Source organism: Rhinolophus sinicus, chromosome 2, assembly GCF_057876585.1.
Source record: "Rhinolophus sinicus isolate RSI-liver-muscle chromosome 2, RSI-T2T, whole genome shotgun sequence".
Taxonomy (NCBI): domain Eukaryota; kingdom Metazoa; phylum Chordata; class Mammalia; order Chiroptera; family Rhinolophidae; genus Rhinolophus; species Rhinolophus sinicus.
This window is the reverse complement of record NC_142502.1, coordinates 169,376,431-169,397,525: the sequence shown is the minus strand read 5'-3', so window position 1 is coordinate 169,397,525 and position 21,095 is coordinate 169,376,431. Positions and strand designations below refer to the sequence as shown.

The 21,095-nt window shown below is 31.9% G+C and overlaps 1 protein-coding gene across 2 annotated transcripts in view; it reads right to left on the bottom strand.

The window, feature by feature from the left end:
• Positions 1-1,825: 1,825 nt before the first annotated feature.
• Positions 1,826-21,095, bottom strand: part of MEMO1 (mediator of cell motility 1) — a 106,718-nt gene continuing 87,448 nt past the window's right edge. For both annotated transcript variants that reach the window (XM_074331862.2, XM_074331861.2), the window contains 2 exons: positions 15,058-15,162; positions 1,826-13,727 (listed from right to left, as the gene is read on the bottom strand). In XM_074331862.2, the coding sequence (XP_074187963.1) occupies positions 13,596-13,727; positions 15,058-15,162 (237 nt within the window). In that variant the 3' untranslated portion in view covers positions 1,826-13,595. The remainder of the gene's footprint in view (positions 13,728-15,057; positions 15,163-21,095) is intronic.

Here is a 21,095-nt window from a genome sequence, read left to right as displayed (position 1 = left end):
ACCAGTCTTGAGAACTAATTCATCCAAAAATATTTTAAAAATCCGTAAAAGGCAGTTCAATATGGTGACGCAGGAAGATCCTGAACTTACCTCCTCCCGTAGGCACACAGAATCCATAGCTACATATGAAACAATTTTCTCTGAGGAAGACGTTAAAAACTAGCTGAACAATTCCTTCACACTGAGCAAACAAACAAAAAGGCCACATCAAAGAAGGCAGGAGAGGCTGAAATCCAACATGTCCATAAAACGCACCACTGGTGCAGCAACTCATCATTGGGGTTAACTCAGAAGCCCGGAGTTTCTCCCTAAGCGAAGGGTTCTACCCCATATCAGGCACCCTAACTTTTAAGAACTGCACCTGAGGCTAGCCCCCAGAACATCTAGCTTTGAGAACCCATGGGGCTGCTATGCATGAGACCCAAAGCGCTGTGGCAAACTGATAAGTAGCTCTTAAAGGGCCCGTGCCCAGACTAACTCACCCCAGGGCCCGGCAGAGAAATAGCCGTTGAAAAATACCCAGACTTCTGTGCAAGTGATTTATTTGCTAATCTTGCAGCTTTGGCTGGAGGGGCAGGGGCCTGCTGAGATACTCTTCAGGATGGAGGCTGGTAGGCTCCATCTTTGAACTCTCTGTCAGGCTCCAGAGTGCCAGAACTCATTCAACGCAAGAGAAAAAAAATCTCACTAAAAAATGTGCAGAAGACCTAAATAGACATTTTTCCAAAGAAGACATACAGATGACCAATATCACGAATCAGCAGAGAAATGCAAACAAAAACCAAAATGAAATATTACCTCATACCTGTTAGAACGGTTATCATCAAAAAGACAAGAAATAAGTGTTGGCGGGGATGTGGAGAAAAGGGAGCCCTTATGAACTGTTGGTGGGAAGGTAAATTGGTGCAGCCACTATGGAAAACAGAATGGAGCTTCCTCAAAAAATTAAAAAATAGTACTATATGATCCAGCAATTCCATTTCTGGGTATTTATCCAAAGAAAATGAAAACACTTATTTGAAAAGATACTTGCACCATGTTCATTGTAGCATTGTTTATGATAGTGAACACATGGAAACAACCTAAGTGTCCATCAATGGATGAATAAATAAAATGTGATACACACCGACACACACACACAGGAATATTATTCAGCCATAAAAAAATAAAATCTTGACAGTGTGACAACACAGATGGACCTTGAGGGCACTATGCTAAGTGAAATAAGTCATATAAAGAAAAATACTGTATTAACTCACTTATATGTGGAATCTTAAAAAAACAAAACCACAAGCTCATAGATGCAAATAACAGATTAGTGCTTGCCAGAGGCAGTGGGTAGGGAGTGGGAAAAAAATGGGTGAAGGGGATCAAAAAGTACAAGCTTCCAGTTATAAAATAGTCATGTGGATATAATGTACAGCATGGCAACTACAGCTACTAATATAGTACTGCATTTTTTAAAGTTGCTAAGAGAACAGACCTTAAAAATCTTCCATCATAAAAACATTTTTTTTGTAACTATGTATGGTAACAGATGTTAACTAGATTTGTTGTGGCAACCCTTTTGCAATATATACAAATATCAAATCATTATGATGTACACCTGAAACTGTTATATGTCAATTATCCCTCAATTTAAAAAAGAAAAAAATCAATGACATTCTTCCTGAAATAAATGGGGAAAAAGCATTGGTTGAAAAATGACAACAAAAGAGAAAAAGCTGTATCTTTTCTAATGTGATGTGATAAAAGAAACTGATTGAAGTGCTGTTTTAGGCTTGCAGAATTTGCTCTACTATACACAAAGGATCCCATTCCAGAAGAAACTAAAAATCCACTTTTATTAATGATTTTTTGGAGGTAAAGAAAACAACATATTTACATACATGTTTACAAACATTTGCAAAAAATGATTTTTACTTTTCCTTTTAAAAGATTTTTTTTTCATTTGGCAAAATACTGAAACATTACTAACCATAAGCAATGAAACCCAGTACCTTTATAAGAGGTCATTTCTTCTCTTCACCCTTTTTCTTACGTTCGTTCAATACATTTAAAGGCTTCCTTAATTGACACTGACATTTAGAAGGACAATGAACTAAGGTAGTATGATTATTGGTAGGGCTGCTCAGTTAAGAGATAATGCTAAAATATGAGTGCTAATTAAAAATATGAGACACAAAATAAACAAAACAGAAACAGACTCAGATACAGAAAATACACTGATGATTGCCAGAGGGGGTGGGGGTTGAAGGGCTGGGTGAAAAAAGGTGAAGGGATTAAGAAGTACAAATCGGTAGTTATAAAATAGTGACTGGGGGAAAAAAGAATATGAAATACAGTAATTGTATACTTACAGGCTCTTATTCTCCCATATATGTTCCAACAGAAGATGGTGAAACAGAAAATGAGAGGGAGAAAGGGCAAGTAGGAGGTAGTGGTGGTTGTTCGGGTGGGGAGTGGGAGGGATGGGTTTTTTGGGGGAGGGGAGCATACAGCATCCTAGAACACCACTACAAGGCGGATGTGCCCAAGCCCATTCCTGAACCCAAAAGCGGGGTTGCTGCTATATGAAAGGTATTCAGTCTCCTGAAGGGTATTCAGTCTCCATTAAAAAAATGTCACAGCTAAGGATATCAGAGAATGAATAGATTACCTACTACCAGAAGCCATAGGTTTAGAGGTACTTTGAAAAAGTTTCTCCCAGGTAAAAGCAGCCTCCCCAGGGCTATAAAACGGGGCTGTTGTTGTAGATGTTGTTGTTAATATACAAGGGAAAACAACAACAAAAAGAAAAGGAGGATGGACATGGATCAATGTCTTTTCTCTTCATAGCATATTAAAAATGCCATAAAGACATATTAAAAATGTCTTTTTAAATATTAGGAGATAATAAGCATTATAGAATTAAACCAGTAATACTATTATATGTAATTACCCATGTCAATTAACTAAAACAGGGGAGAGAAACAGATAAATCTTGGCATTTACTGCTTTAGTCCTCAAATACATAGAAGATAATTAAAACATATAGTATCTTTTCCCAAATAATCAATTTAATTTGTCTTCAATAGTTTAAATTAAAAAAAATATTTTGAGTATTCATATTCATTTTTGTCTTATATTTTCTATTTCTAAACCTCATTATCTTCATTTGAAAGAACATTATTCTTCACTGAACATGACAAAATCCCCATGCTCAAAAATCTCAATATCTCAGTATTTTGCTACACTATCTGTTATTTTCTTGACTGTGTCCCCAGATCTGTAAGTACAAAACTTGGTAAAGGTTTATTCTTTAAGAACATTAAGTGTTATAAGCTCTCTTATAAGAGAGGGAAATAAATTATATCTCCTTAGCACAGTACTGCTTATCTTGGGCATAAAGACTAAAATTCAATTAATATAATTCCACTTACAAATGTCTAATTTTCCTAATGGGAGTGGGAAATACTAGGGTAGAAAATAGCAAGAAAAACTAAAGATTCTAACCAGAAAGCTTTCTGTTACCATGTAGTATTGAAATTACCATAAAATTTTTGTTAAAAAATATTTTCTAAGCCAATTTATAGCAGAAGTAACTTCAGTCATATCAGTTGGTCCCAGAAACCTGAAGCTATTATGGATAGACATCTTTTCACTTCAAGAGGTAAAATTTCAAGGAAAGACAAAGGAACATGTAGTGAGTTGTACCATATAAAAGCTGTTACCACGCAGTGAACCAAGGTTCCTTTCAAGTAATAAGCTAGTAATTATTTAAATATTACATATTTACATACATTTCTATTATCTAAAAATTATTTAAATCTCCATTTAAAAAATAAGCATAAATTTTAAAATTTTAAAAATTTGTTAATGCAAAATCTCTACATTATACTTAACGTGCAAATTACAATCAAACAATTTTGAATCTATTAACTCTCCTGTATCTGAGTGGAAACCGATATCCTTTAGATATTCAATCACAAACTCCATACAAAATGCCTAAATTTCAGCGTGTTTAGAATAATTGGTTGAACTTTCCCCATTCAACAATGTAAACATTCAGTTTAAAATTACTTTTGTTATAATAAACAGCAAAAAATGCAAATCAGGTACTGCAAGGTATAGTATTTTCCTAACACAAAAACAATTATGAGAACTAGAAATGACAAAATTATCTGTGGCAATTATGAAGATCTGTTTTAAATAGAAATTTTAAAAATATTTTAATTGTTAAAACATGCATCATTGTTTCATTCAAGTTAATTTTCTCTGACAACTGTACCCAAGAACTTTTAGGAGTAGACTTACTGTAATATCCATCAAAGTAACAAACATCCAGAAATATAACATTGTCGAATACATGTACTTAATATTAATAAGAGGAGGCATTTTTTAAATGTTAAAAAGGCCAGGCTGTACTTCACTACTTCAAACATGTATTATTGAATAAGTGTTCTACTGGTGATGAAAAATATGTAAACTTTTAAAGAAACAATTTTTCAAGCTTGTTTTACATCAAGTTATCATGAGATTGTTCACATATAACACAAGAAGTCAGCTTCCAGTAAAGATTTTTAGAAGGTATTTCTCATTTTTAATCACTTTATCTAACATTCCTTAAAAAGTATTTAGTGTTCAGCAAACAGGCCAACTTTCCTGATACATTTTAAAAAGCATCTCTGGTTCTTATACCAGATTTTCAATCTACTATATTGAGATATTTGAAATGCCAAAAGCCTGGACTGGATTTAGTAATAAATTAGGTAGTTGTCTAGATGTCATATGGCTAAAAAATAACAAGATTAATTTTTTTTAAGTAACGTAACTTGTATTTACAAACTAAAAGTTATTTTAAGACTACATGCTTATTCCAATGTACCACTGTGGAGATTTTAGGGAAATTTGAGCCGTTTTATGTTTCTCAGAAGAAAGGCAGACTTATTCTTTTATAACTAACATATTTTCTCCCTAAACCATATTATCCCATCTAATCACCCAGCTGACCTTTAACCATTGCAGACAAATACAACCTCAAACATCAATAAATGCCCTGTCATATACTCAAGGAACATGGCAGAATCTGAAGGTATCAGGAGGCGACTACATTGGGGAAAGCATACTGTAAACACTCTTTGGTATTTTTGCTTAAAAAGAGATGTTTAAAGATGTTACTTTATAATCAGGGTAATTAAAATATATTCTTTAAATATTGTTTTTCCTGTCGGAAAATATTTGTGCATGGTAATCTTAGGGTGGCCCTATAAATAGAACTACAAACTTGCTTAAATTCATTTATGTTCCATCTCATTAATCTAATCAATAGAGGATATAGTTCAGGCACACAAATCACAATTTTTACATGGGAAAGAAAGAAGACTGATAACATGTGCTGAAAATAAATACAAATTTACTGCAATAGTTTAAAACAAAACATACAAAAACCAGTATTTCTAATTCAAGATATTAAAGAACTATAACAGATAAACTTACGATGCACTAAATTTAATATACAGCTTATTCAGTTTATAAACTCCATAGTCCTTAATCCTTGTAAGATCACAAAACGGGTCACAGAATAATCTTTGGGGAAATTATCCAGGAACTAAATTTATCCTTACAGTCAACATTAGGCAAGGCTAATCCTGGTCCCTGGTTATAAATAAGCAGATCTGGTGAAAAATGAGAAAGTTGGATTCAATTAAAAAACAATCTATAATTTTGGTTGAAATAAATTGTCTTAATTTAATTTCTTCCAAAATACCCTTGAATCCTTTTTAAGTCATTTGGATAATCAGCCTATAATTTTATTTGTAAGAAAATAGGTATGGTAGAAATATTTTCATATAGATATTTACCTTGAATTTCTACCTAAGATTTTTCACCTTGAGTCTTTAGTTATGAAATGAAGAAAATTAAATTGAACATGGATGTGATTGAGACAAACTAAAATAGTCAGAATATTAAAATACTTGTTTTAGATCCTTTCCAAAATAACTGTCTTCAAAAAAAATCTTTCATCTCTAACAAGAACCCTAGTAATGATTTATTTCCCAAACCAAATATGTTTTAAGTTTGTTGCAGAGATAGACTCTGAGACACGTATTCAAAGACAAGAAGCTCATTTGGGAGGTAATCCCAGGAAACATAATAAAGGAATGGGAAGTGAGACAAACAAGAGGAAGAAAATGAAGAATACATATTTAACAGTTTCCTCCTGTGGGCAATGAGGTCCAGTCCCACTGGAAATTTGAGGAGAGAATATGAAACATGCCTCAGAGTGGCACCAGTAATGCAAGGAAGCTGGAATTATTATCCTCCAATTCCCATCCATCACTGGCTGATGGCTGGTTCCCAGGGCATTATCTTCCTAGCACTTCCACTCTGCCCTGTGTGCAGGCGAGAAAATCCAAGGCAGACTTGCAGGTGCTCGTAGGACACTTTATGCATGAACTGGAATGGTGAGTCTATCGTCTGTTGTAAAGTCTCACCATCAGTAAGACTCACATACCAAATAACTTAAATTTCATTTTTGTCACTGTCCCATTACAAAGAAGCAGTGCAGTTTAATGATGCAATAGAATAGTATTTTGAGGTCTAAAAGTAAACCTCCGAGCAAAGAAAATACAAGTCTGCAGTCATTAGAAACATTTTAATCCACCATAAGAAATCTATTTTTGCCTGAATTAATCAAAATAGACATTTACATAAACAATTCCCATTTTTATTTAAGTTGCAAAAACCCATTATTATTTGAATTCAATATGATCTTAAACAGCCAGCATGAGAAATAAAACACAGAATAATATGGTATAGTATTTGTAACACAAAGAACTGAAAATTAGAAGAGCTGAATTCTTGTCCTAGCTCTGAAACTAACTAGCCATGTAAACTTATGTAAATCACATTATTTGTATGGGCCTTACGTTCTCTATCAGTAAAAATAAGATGATAATGTCTGGCTTACTTATTGTAGATATTAAGAAGAAAGAAAAAGTTGTAAAACGTATTTTAAAAATTAAAAGTACAATATAATATTAAATAAGGTATTTTTATTATTGTCATAAAGAGTCAAAGGTAGAAAGGCCCTTAGGAATCATATTATTCAATTCTAACTCATGTTAATAAAGTAATAAACTGTTCTAGAAAACAGCAGTGATTTGTTCCAGCAAATCAGCAGCAAATCACTAGTAAACCTGAAAATGGATTCCAGTGCAAAGCTTCTAGCACTCCATAGTATCTTTCTACTTGAGAGTTGGCGGGACATGGCATTGGGTAAGCAGCTAAAGCACATTTTAATTAACTGTTTTAAAAATTTTGCAACACTTTTAGATGATGGTAAACACCACATGATACTGCAAAATATAAGCAAAGAATAGTGGGCCAATGGTTTCAAATTTACCAGATCACTCACATTACCATTCATTTCATTTGGCATTACACAGTGCCTAGGAATATTAAGTTCTACCATCTTTTGAAATTAATAAAGAAGCTGATTTCTACAATTAGAAACTGAAAATGGAAAAAGCCAATTTAAAAAGTGCTTCCAGTTGAAAGCATTATGTTTTCCTGTCCTTTAGGAAACAGTTCATATGAAAATTGCCTTTTGTTCTCCTTCCTTTAAAATTCATCAAAATTGAACGAACACCAACTAAATTGTGTATTATGTGCTAGATTCAAATGAATAAATTTTAAATGGGGAAAAAAAACTTAGAAAAAAATCTGCATTTATAAATAAAGTTAAAAATATTTTTATTAAATCTAGTTCAACAGTCTAAGTATTTAATTTTAAAAATTCACAAACTGTCATTCACATATCATTCTAGTTTTTTTCGTTTTCATCTTTTTAATACTTTTCACTTAAATGTATATAACATCACATTCAGTAAGTAACTCAGAGAATATCATAGTCAGCAGAAAAATTAAAATATTTTCCAAAAGTTTACATTGGCAGATTTAAAGACCAGAACTCAGGTCTTGTTCATAGTCAAATACACTTGGCCTTCAATAGCTTCTCAATAATGGTATTTATATTCTCTTTGGTTTCATTATTAGGATGACAAAAAAAAAGTCACTACATCTAGTAAAGTTACAAACCTCACTTTGCAGTATTAAATATGCTTTTGAACATAATTTACAATTTATATGAAACACCAATTGCATTACATTATGGCTTTCAAAATCAGGAGAACTGTCTTCTAAATTTTTTTCCATTATTTTGATAAGATGATTGGCCAAAACCTTGCATTAGAAAACACACACACACACACACACACACACACACACACACACACACACACACGTACTACATCCTGGGTACAAACCACTCTGGGATCACTGCAGAACTTTAAACAAATGACAGATCTAAAACCTTAAAGTTCTTCACCTAGTACCACCCAACAAGCAGAATATATCAATGAACTCATTATAGGCAAACAAAATCCATCCACAACAGTGAGTTTTAAATGGCAGAGATCCCAGTTACCAGCATTAGTTAAGGGTAATTTTACCAAATGTGTAGCACGGTCTAAGAGGATATTGTGTCATGCCACTCAGTTCTATTTACAGGGTAGGAGAAGAGGAGGAGTGCAGAAAAACTTATCTGCCAGCTGCTCCTGTTTCCTCTTTGACTATTTTGACATTAACAAGTGTAAGAAAGAGCTAGCTCCTTCAATACCCTTTTCTGCTACTGATATGGCTGTTTTAGATTCAAGAAGCATCTCTGTTTAAGAAAGCTTAAGACACTTATTCAAAGTTAAATTTCTTTTAGTAAATGGTAGAACTTTACCTTACATTTAAATGTTTTCACTAAAACAAAAAAAAGTATATTAATTATTGTAAGGGTCCAGTGTTCCACCACTAGCAATTAAGTAACAATCACTTTATCAATTTATAATCTGTGTTGAAGTTAGTGTTAAATAATCAAAATCAATTTTTACTTAAACGTGACTTCCCTGAAGAGTTTTATACAAATGAAATAAGTTTCATTTCAGGTTACTAATTCCATTTGTTTTTTTTCAGCTTGGTGATCCATAATTTTAGATCTACACCAATAATATACCCAAGTGACGCTGATGCTGACATGACAGGGATCCTACTTTAGAACCACTGATCTAGCTTTGTTTGAATACTTGGAATGATTTTATGAGTACAGAGCAGATTTTCACTTAGATATTCTCATGCAGCACATTAAATGTGGAATCAGAAACTTCCATTTCTTACAATTAATTTTTCTATCTAGAAGAACACAGAATAATTTGATTCCTTTTTATGCATAGCAGTCACTCAAGTATTTGAAGAAAACTCCCTCTCTTTAAACTTATCTTGTGCAAAATAAATATCACTAATTACTTTAACTGCATCCCACTTCCCATAGTACTCGGCCTTTTGAGCATTCCAAAGGTTGTCTCCCTATCAACACTATAGTTCATAATGTCCCTCTTAATATGTGGCACTAACAATTTAACACAATAAAAGTTTTAGTTTGAATATTGGAATGCATGTGGCTTACTACATCTCCTAATGAATAACAGTTTTAGAAGTACATTAGGTCTTTCAGCAACTGTAGCACAGCACTTCTCAACTGCCAGTCTATGGACTCATACTGCCTGATGAAGTTTTCAGTGATTTAGAATAAATGAAAAAAGAACAGTGTAGTAATTTTTCCGCCAACTTAAAATTATTCCCATTAAATAACTCTTTTATTCTGATTTTATGTCCTTCCTAAACATTGGGGGGTGGGATAAATGAAGTGATGGTGATGTAAGATGGTAGCTATTTTTCCAAGTCTTTACATGGCAAAATAAAGTCTCACATTTCACAGTCTCTCTTAAATTATTGGTCTAATGTCCTAAAATACTCAGGTATTAATAAAAAGGTTGATCTGATTCATCCTCTACTACCATCTAAGTAGCCAAGTGCTTAGAATAATTTATATAATTGATTAATTTATGGCAACAAAGAAAACCTCTCAATGAGATCCAGCAAATAAAAGGGCTTAAAAATGCTTTTAACACAAGTTCCTAAGAGTCTCTAGTTTCCCTTATCCACTTCCACTTACCTTTATAATCCTAAAAACACTCAAACCCAGCAAACTAGACTACATCAAATTAAGAGAGGGGTGGGATGATACAACCACTTGTTGCAATTTAAATTACCAGCCAATAATTTGAACTACAAGTGAACCACACTATCTAGGACAGGGGACAGTAAACTGTTGCCCATGGATCAAATCCAGCTCAATGTCTTCTCGTGTTTGAGTGAAACAGCCACATTCATTCATTTACACATTGTCTATGGCTGCTTTTGTGCTACAGTAGCAAAGGTGAATAGCTGAAACAGAGATTGTTTGCAAATTTTGGTCTGCAAAACCCAAAATGTTTACTATGTGGCCCTTTACCCAAAAATTTGCCAATATCTAATCTACAGTAATGAATTATTAATATTTACTACGAAAGAACAATTTGAGATCTGCAACAATAACCATTAACTAACTCAGGATGCCTGCCGTCCATATTGAAATATCTAAATATAAACACTGGGCTATCTGAATAGTCCTTTATCCTACTTTGTATGCAGATCTGTTGCCCATCCAAGATGAAGCACTTTACTTACCTGCTCACTGAGCTACTCTTTAACATACATTTCTCAAGGACTCACTAGTGGAATAGTAAAGAATCCATGAATATACTGATCTGTGTAATCTAAAGTTAAAAAAACAAAAAGTTGCTGCAAATAACTCAAAGTAAAAATAAAGAGGAAATTGTTGAGAACTACATAATAACTTCCTTTACATTTTAGATTTCAAATACAAAACATTTTTAAAGGCACTTAAAGTAGGAAAGCTTAAGTTCAACAATTTAGGTAATAGTAACCACATTAAATAATGCAAATTAATTTCCTTTTTGTGTTAAAAAAGGTTTTCATTTTCACGTGTGTAGAGTTTAAATCAAAAGATAATACTTCTAATCTAATTCAATCATGTAGCTTTTTAACATAAGTGACACCAGAATCTCCAAAGAGTAAAGTCAGAACATTAAAGTACTTTGAAACTGGAAAGTGCTTAAAAGATCACCTCCACATTTTACAGATGAGAAAATTTCGTTACAACATGAAATATTTAGAGTGAGAGAATTAATTAGTGGCAGAGGCAGAAGTAGAACCCAACACTCAACTACCAGTTTGGAACTCTTTCTACTTAATGATTGAGTATGAAAAATGTTTCTAGGCTAGGAAAGGGTGGAGTGATGTTGAAATATTCTAGAGTTTTAAATGTACAGTAAACATACTCATAAGGCTACTGCCCACTCAACCTAAGCAACCTGCTTATGTTTTTTATTTATCAATCAACTATAAAATTACAGAAGGAAAAAAAAATGATTCATCGTAAAGCCACTCTTATTAGAATAATCAAAAGAACAACCAAATATTTGCTTAACAAACTGTCAAAGATTAGAAAAAACTCATAATCAATAGTGGAGAAAGAATAGTATGATGAGTACTCATATATTGCTAATTTGGCACAAACTTTCTGAAGGGTAATTTGGCCATATTTTAAAGAGCCTAAACAGTTCTTAGTATCTAAACCAATTATCCCATTCCCATGAATAATATTCTAAAGAACTAGTCTAACATAGTGTTCAAATTTCACATACAAAGATGTCCATCCCACTATTATTTATAATTGTGAAATATTAGAAACAATCTAATATCCAAAGAGAGAACGGGTTCAATTATGGTATATTCATACAATAGAATATTAGGTAGCCATTTTAAAAAATCACATTTTCAAAGACATGGGGAAGTACTTACGATGTTAAGTTATAAAAAGTAGGGTATACAACTATATGGTCAGTATAATCTCAATATTGTCATTATGCATACACACAAACACATATACACACTCATACATATAAATAGCATAGACAAAGACTGAAAGGAAATACAAAAAATATTAACAGTGTTATCTCTGGATAGTGAGATTGAAGATAATTTTTTTCTCTTCTTTATACTTTTCAGTATTTTCTAAATTTTCCATAATAATCATGTATTAGTATTATACTCAGAAAACATTAAAAATTCACTCTATAGTCAATTTTGAAATTTTTATAGTCTATATAATAAATAGGGAATAAATATTTATAGCGCTCAAAAGTATATCTAAATGATGGGAAATAAATTAGTAATATGTAAGAGTATAATTTCCACACATGTATAAGTGGGCAATTTTGAATCCAAAAGATAGCATTATTTTATCTCAATTCTTGAGTATAGAAAGTTGATATTTAGTAATAAAAAATGCAAATCTTTAAATAAAATTGGTGCAAGGCATCTAAAAATTGTGCTATTCTGGCATAACATTGAAGATATAAACGCTCTCCAATGTAATGTAGATACCCAGTGTTAGATTAAAATAGGTATAATCTAGTACATGCATGGTGGCCAATAATTAACTAATTGAATTACACTTTCCCCCAAAATGACTAGAATTGGTCTATGCTAAAGAAAGAAATACAACACCATACCATTATTTTAGTTGGAAGAGCCGCACCAAAAATCATGACAAAAAAATTATAGAACGGTAAGAAAATCCAGTGGCTTTTTGTTGTTGGTACTGTTAATGATTTCTTGCTAAAAATTCAAGTAAGAGAGTCAAATTGCTTAAAGCACTAAAAAAGTATAGCAGCAGTGTATGGTCTGCAATGATTTGAAAAACTCTAAGAACACTCTTCAATGTTTCCTCATTTGCAGACTACTGCCTAGCAAACACAATCTTTGAAGTAAAGGACTACATCTGTGTTCTTTTACCAATCTCGAATATACAATATAGTAATGACACAAAGTGATGTCACACACAAAAAGGCAAACTGTATGTAATTTTAAGAGCTAACTTTAAAATATGATTCTAATATCTGTGATAAAAAAATCACATAAATATGCAAAATATAAAATACACCCTAACATGTTTTTATATAAGAGCTGAAGTTTACCACTTTTAACATAAAAATTCTGAGATGGAATTAATAAAAAAACAATTTTCTTATATACCACAGAGCAATAAGTTTAAATCAGACTATTTTGAGTTGTGTAGCCCTTTATTAGCAACTAAAATAGAAGGTATCTGTTGTACAACACGGGTAGTAATTGACTATAACTGGAGATTTATTGTATTCTAATACAGATAATTTATAAATGCAATTTCTTTATTAAAAAGCTTCCACCTTTTTTTTGTTTGTTTGTGTACAATTTGCAAAACTATTCTGAAAGCGGAATATAAGTGCACAAGTCTGCAAAGAGTGCAAATTTAGGAGATGGTAGATGCTTTACAAGTTACTTTCAAAAAGCTGCCACACTGGGCTTTTACACTGCCATCTTTTTTGATCAAAATATTTGATGCCAGCCTTCCTTCCACTGCCCTAAACTATAAAGCATTTTGTAATGAGTTGAAATTAAGGAAGGACTACACCTACTAGAAAAGAAGAGAAGAAAGTTCTATTAGTTTGAGGTTTCAGAATCCCCCCAAACCAGGACCAGCATCTTGGTAAGGGCTGGGCTGGGACCCCGAACAGAGTATGGTTATGTGCAGATGGCATCCCTGAGGACTCAGAGCTTCAGTGGACCGTGAGTGCTCCAGCTGCATAACTCACTGAACTGTCTTGCCAGTTTCTACACTGGCTTGACTGGGCATAATTCAAAAAGGAAAAGCTCATATTCATTCCATTCTTCTGGAGCTCTGTGATAGCCTAGAAAAAAAAAAGGCTCGTTATGACAGACATATAAAAAATTAGCACTCTTCGAACTAATTGGTAGTGGTGGCTTAACTTTGTCCACTTCACAGCAGAAACCTAGATCTCGCTGTTTCACACTTCTCGTCACTCGTTTCTCGAATTTCTTGTAATCTCATGTTAAATAGGAATAAAAGCGAATGCTTTATTTCATTCTCTCAAAGAACTTGCCCTAATATAGTTTTTCGATGAATATCAGGTATCTTCTACCCCTCCCTCTCCCTGGATTTCATAAGGCCACTAACAAACAAACAAACAAAACCTCATAACATGCAGTTTTTTTGTCTGACTGGCTAAATGTGAAATACATATAAATTAGATTTCAGGTCTAAGAGGGATACCAGGATTTTCACTTTAATTGTGCAGAGGTTCATCATTTACTTTATTAAAATTTTATTTGCTCCAATTTGACCATTAGAAATTAGTACAGCTCATTCTAGTTTAAACCTCAGAAATTAGTTTTAGGCCCTTAACAGGAGTTTTCTTCCAGTCAATCAATACTGCTTAAGAGAAAATCCTTTCAAAATATCCAAAATGTACTGTCTTTCAAAGGATTAACACTGGACTTCAAGTTCCTACACTAGACTATTCTAGACTACATTACCTTCTCCATTATTTCTCTGCCTTTGAAATGAGCCCATATTACATCCTCCTCCTATTCCTGAGTATACACTTTATTCTTTCTTAAAGAGTCCTGTTTTTTCTTTCAGAAAATCCATTCTGTTATATTTGTTAGGGGGAAAATTAATGTTATTATCTCTTGAAAATCCAGCTAACCAAAACTTCTGCCTCTTACCATTCTTTAAATGAAATATTATATATTATATATAACATATATGTATTATATATTATATATAACATATATATTATCTCTCTTGCTTTATTATCTTATAAATATCTAAAGTTCAAGAGCAAAATCTTCCGCTTATTGTTTAGAGTCTACTAAACAAAACCAAGAAATTAATAAGAACATATCTCTTGAAAGGTTACTTTGGTTTACATTTATAAAGAGCATATTGGAATTGACTGAGAATCTAGAGAAAAATGGGTTTCTATTCTAAATAACTTTCTGCATTTAAAACAATGTATTGGCTTGTCTTCTAGTAATAAATAATTTTATTCAAGTAACCAAAACAATGGAAATAAAAATTATCTTAAAGGTACTAGAAAGAAAACTGACTACATGTACCTAAAACCAACACTAATAAGGTATCACAGATAACAACAATTAAGATATTTTGAAACATCGTAATATTAAATGTTAAAAATCAAGACTTAGGATACTCACATTTAATAACACCCCAATGGGATGTCTTCCACATATAGTATTATGATATTTCTTCAAGTAATTGCTAAAAGATACAGGATCTAATTGTTCTATAATACTCATACCCTAAAAGAGAAAGAGAGAGAGAAAGGGGGAGGGGGAGAGAGAGAGAGAAAATGAAAGAAAAAAAAAAAGGACACAATTTATTATTTCCTGGTTACATTTTAAAACTGTTACTTAGAGCTAAACAACATAATTTTGCAATTAAGGAGAAGTAAATAAAATACCTTAAATAAACCTTGTGAAATACCAAACTCATTCACCAAAGGTAATCTCATTATAGTCAGCTCTCAATAACATATGCACACTTTATTAACAGAAAATTTTTAATCCCCAGTTTAGTTTTCTCTCACTTCTGGTACGTTTCTACACTACCTTCACCAGTTGTTACTTAGCTCACAATCCTCAAACATTTCACAATTTTATATTTTTCTTATGTATTTATAAAGGTAAATCTGTAAAAATTTTCACACAAAATCTAAAATTAAATTTGATGTTGGTTTTTCCCATATCCATTATATTTCTCATACCACTGGCATTAATAATCAAGAGTTGATTGTAATTTAACTATCTCCATAACTATACTTAAATATCAACAATATGCAATGCATTTAAAATTATTAGTAATTATCTAGGTACATGTTTAAAAAAAGATACTACAAAGAAAATAATTTACATATTTTAATTAATTTAAAGCCCATAAAAGATTAATAAAAGCTTAAGCAAAATTGGTCTTTTATGAACAAGTTAAAAAGAAAAGCTCTTTAACATTGAAATTAGAATGCTCTATTTTCAAGGTTTTAATTTAGAACCAAAGTTCAGGCTACTGTTAAAACAAAAACTATGACTCGGACATTTGCTTACACTCAATTCCGTGTTCTGCAAATACATTCAAATAATACTATGTTCATAATACATTAATATAAAGCAACTTTAACTCATCTGAGTCAGGTAAATGAATTAAAGATTCTAACTCATTCATTCAGCAATTACCTTACCTTGTTTTCTTATTCTGGTAAAATACATTTATATTCAATAAACTGGATTAATATTTTCTGGGAAAAATGTAAATGGTAGTTTAACTAGGGAATTAACTGATATACTTTGTTTGGTTTTTAGAATTATATTTCAACATGTTTCAACAAGACAAGCACAGTAGAAAGGTACTTAATCAGATGAACACTCATCTGAAAAATGATAGTTTTCAGTAGGTGACATACAAATATTGCAGTGGCAACATCAAAATTTAGTTAATAAAGAAACTTTTTCCAAAATATTCAAATTCTTATCACATTTTCCAACAAATATATCTGAAGGCTAGGCATATGCATGTATAATCAACTTCCAATTGCTTGCACATCAATTAGCCACTCTCAGACTTATCATAACACAACCAGTGTTTAATGCTAAGTTGGTTTTCCCCTGCCAACAAGGAGGCTTCCAGGTCAACAATCTCCACTGACATTTGGTGCAAGCTCAGAAAACTACGCACTATCTTAAAAGTTAAACCTAAGATAAACCCTTAGTATCACAAGTCTGGTGCAAAGAAAATCACACAATGTATTTCTAAACCAAGTAGTAATACAGAGATGAAGTAACAAATCTCTTCCATAAATACAGATAATCAAGATATAATTCCCTAAAGATGAAAAAACTGACACATAAGAAAGGTTAAAAGCTTGCCTCTAAATTTCTAATCCTAGGCTCTTTCTCATTGACTACTCTGCTTCATGAAGTATAACAAAAGACATACCAACAATTCTTTAAATAATCTCATATATCTATAATTGATATAATATTGTAAGAGAACTTTTAATGCTCTTGGATGAAGTCTAGGACAGCTTACCTTAAATAGAATTTCACTTATTAATAAGTTATGTGAAATTGAGGTTCCAGTGTACATTCTAACATTAAAATCTCAAAGCACATTTTTTTTAACAAACTTATCATACTTATATATTGACATAAAGAATCAAAGAGAAGGAGACTAATGATCACACTTTAGAGGACAAAGACCTCAAAGTAACTGGCCAAGAAATTTCATATAGAAAGATACAAAATTATAAATGTAGAGAAGATGCTACTAAATAAAGTGTTCAAAATGAAGTTATGATGAATTACAACAGGAAAAATAAAAACATTGAGATAATGGAAGTTAAGGGGTTAAATTTAAAATTTTAATTCCCTAAATTGTGTTTTATGTACCCGCTAGGGCAAGAATCAATGTCATTGCACTCAATTCTCTAACAAATATGATAGTTAAGAGGTAGGCCTTTTTATAAAGGAGGGATAGAGACAAAAGTTAAGGCTTTTCTCATGAGTAAACCTCTACAAGCAGAAAATTCATGAAGTACACAAACAATAGCAATAATGATAATAAAACTGCAAAATGGGACATCCACTAACTAATACGGAAGACTGACAAATATGCTTGGTAGATATTTAGGTTTTGATGCTAACAATTTTGAAATTATTATTACAAAATTCAAGAAGATGAAAACACTAGTTTGATACTATTGCCAAAATTCCAAGATGATGAAAAATAAAATGCTTCTCAAATATGCCTAATTAACTTTTCCTGTTCCTCAAATACTGGAAGATATGATCGGTGACTCTAAAGTCCAGCTGATGGAAAGCTTGCCTACAGCCTAGTATATTGAGTATTTGTTCAGAAGAACTTAATGTAACATGAACCAGTGAAGTGAGTCATTACCCATTTAGCTTTAGATACAAATCAGACTTTATAAACACCAAAAGCCTATGCATCACAGTCTGGATTTCTGAGGAATTTAGCAGCTCAGCAAGAAATCTTCAGATTGAAAGTTAATTCTCTACCTGGAGAGGGACAAGGGCAGATAGAACCTATCACTGTGCTGACTCTCCAATTGATGGGTGAAAGTCTGTAATGTCAAATCCCAGTGGTAAAATTGGTAACTACAATATTGCCACAGGATATGAAAGACAGTTTGGGGAATAGAATCAATAATGTAAAGATTTTATAGCACGTCAGATGGTCACATCTTATTAGGGAGACCACTCCATGGACGGTGTAGATGCCTGACCACTGTGCTGCACACCTGAAGCTAAAGCTGAATAATATTGTATGTCAACTATAATTTAATATATATAAATATAGTCATGGGATATGGAGTACAGCATAAGGAATAGAGTCAGTGGAATTGTAATAGTAGATATATACGATGTCAGAGGGGCAACAGATTGGGGGAGGAGGGTCATCACTTTGTGAGGGGTGAAATGCCTAACTATTACATTGTTTTGTATACCTGAAACTAAACAAAACAAAACAAAACAAAACATCCTAGTGGCAATCCTAAACAGGCACTTTGAACTGATAGAACTACAAATTCAAGATTCCAATAAAACAAAGATCTTCCCTTTTTAAAAAATTTATCTATATATAATATTTAGTTTAAATTTTATTTAATTTTTAGATGCTATCACCCAGAAGTAATCTTCCTCTAAAATAACAAACACAAAAGAGTAGCAAAACTTTTTTAGAGGTCTTTAAGAAACAAGAACTAGAATGGTGCCTTTAATTATAAACACATAATTAATTACCACATTATCAAGTTATTAGGATTCATGTTTTTAAGTAAGGATATACTTTTATGTTAGAGATGAGTACACAGGGAAGTAAAATGAGAAAAGGAAATATTCTGGTTTCTATAAGCGGTATCAAGAGAAAATCTTATAGTGAAAAAAAACGTATGGAAAAAAAAAAAGTCACCCTAAAGACAGCAGTACTAAGAAGCAATGTACTATCTTAAAGATGATATGTAGCTATTTTAAATCACTATCGTAAAAAGATATCTTAAAGATAATGTTATAAAACTACTAAAGACTATTAAAGAAACTATTGGTTCAAGTGAAAGAAGAATGAGTAGACAAATATGAACAATTTCACTTTTAAAAGAGTAGGAAGAAGGAAAGAAAAGCCATTGAAGTTCAAAGTAAACAAAGTGACTACGAATAAATGTAGAAGGAAAAGAAGTTATAAGGATGACTACAATGACATTTCCAGATGCTCTCTGCCAAATTCTAATTTGCCAATGTCCATATTGAAACACTGGTCTACATCAAAAGGGGCACAGAAAAAACAACATGTGATCATGTAATATATATAAAATATGCAAAAATATGGCTAATGTTTCAAGTATGTGATCTAAAAAGTTAACAAAAATCAATATCTTAAATTATGTTCTGCTTTGGTCACTGTAATTACTAAAATTGCAAAATACTAGTTACTAAAAGACATGGTCAGTAGTTGATAACATTATGACTTTCAGAATCTGTATGTCTTATAACTAGTTACATTTTTCCCCCAACTACAATATTTGAAAGATCTAGTTTGCTTTCCTATATATTTTTTCTTTCTTTATGTGTTTATTTTACATAATATTCAAATGCTAGAGATATAAACATTTTCTAATAAGAACAGCTATTTTTCTTTTGCTTTGGGAACTTAGAAATAATTTCATTTATTTTCTAGCTTTTTAATAACCACATTTAGTAATACTTTTATGTTAACAAAAAAAGGACCAAAACTTAATTAACGCACTCATTTTGAGCAGGTTAAATCTAAAATTTTATACTTAAAAATAATCTCTCTTCAGTCTATCAAATTTTCAAAACGTAAAATTATTATAATTCAGAATTGCTAACATTTTTGTAATGCACAGAGAACCATCGCTTTGTATTTGCTCTTAAAGGACTGCATATAGGAACTAAGATATTGGTTCTCAAATGAATGAAATTATTTATAACAGGAAATTACGCTTTAGAAAAGGAATATATAGAGGAATATTCACCATTTGATTACATAACTCAATTAAGAAAACACATTATATAAGTCTGACTAACAGTAAGTGTACATATATACATGTACGCATAAAAACATATATACATGAGTATACAGAGCTAACCATTCTTATTATTTTAATCCATTTATTCTAACTCCCAGAATTGACTTATAACTTGAATTAACAGCATGCTAATAAAAGAACAACACTTTGAGCCATTTGAAAATTCTATGTTTCAATAAATGGACCACAAAAAACAACTCCAAATGTTATTATCAAATATTAAAATCAAGTATATTAATATGAAGCAAATATTCAATATTTATTCAGAACTTGTATTCCAGATTATTAATTTTTAAAGTTATGTTCTGGTAACTTTGGATATCTACAGTAAAGTAAATCAATTGTAAATTTAGAACTCAACCTACAGCTCACTTGTTCTACTTATATTTTTAAACAAAAATTTTAGTTTCGAAGACTTAGAAGCTAGCAGAAAAGGCAACAATTTCAGGAGAAGTTATGAGAATTATGCTAATGGGTAAAGGTTACTCTTTTTGTTCTGCCTGAAAGTAAGAAACCAACGTCTAGCGAACTGCTCATATACATCAAGAGAGACAAATAAAGCTAGTAATCTTCATATAAACTAACAATCAACATAGAGTTAGTAGAAAGGCTAAAAGAATTGTTAAGTATGGATGTTTATATATAACACATATACAGAGCAACAAAGAATATTAAAGTATTTAAATGTGACCACAATTCTAAAGAGTTTCAAATGATGTTATCATGTTCACTCACTTTGGAGCACCAGGTAAGCCAATGCTTTTTGGGAAAACTGCGTGCTAAAAACACCACTGATTTACAAATTCTTACATTTGCAAAACTAAATGTTGTCTAATTAAAGTTCACAAATGATTTAAAAAGCTGACTAGAAAACAGGGGAGGGATGACGAATAGGGAATTTTGTTCTACTTCAACAGGTCAGAGGCTATAGTGACTGGCCGTTCACATTTACCTACAAAGCTCACTCAGAAATAACAATATTGGGACTCTTTTCATACGACTAAAAGGGGATCTCCCGGGGTAGGTATGGGCAAGCCAATTTTGAAGAAGTTCCACAAATTATTTCAGCTGTAAAAACAGGGTTGATGATTATTACAGCAGACAATCTCACCTCTG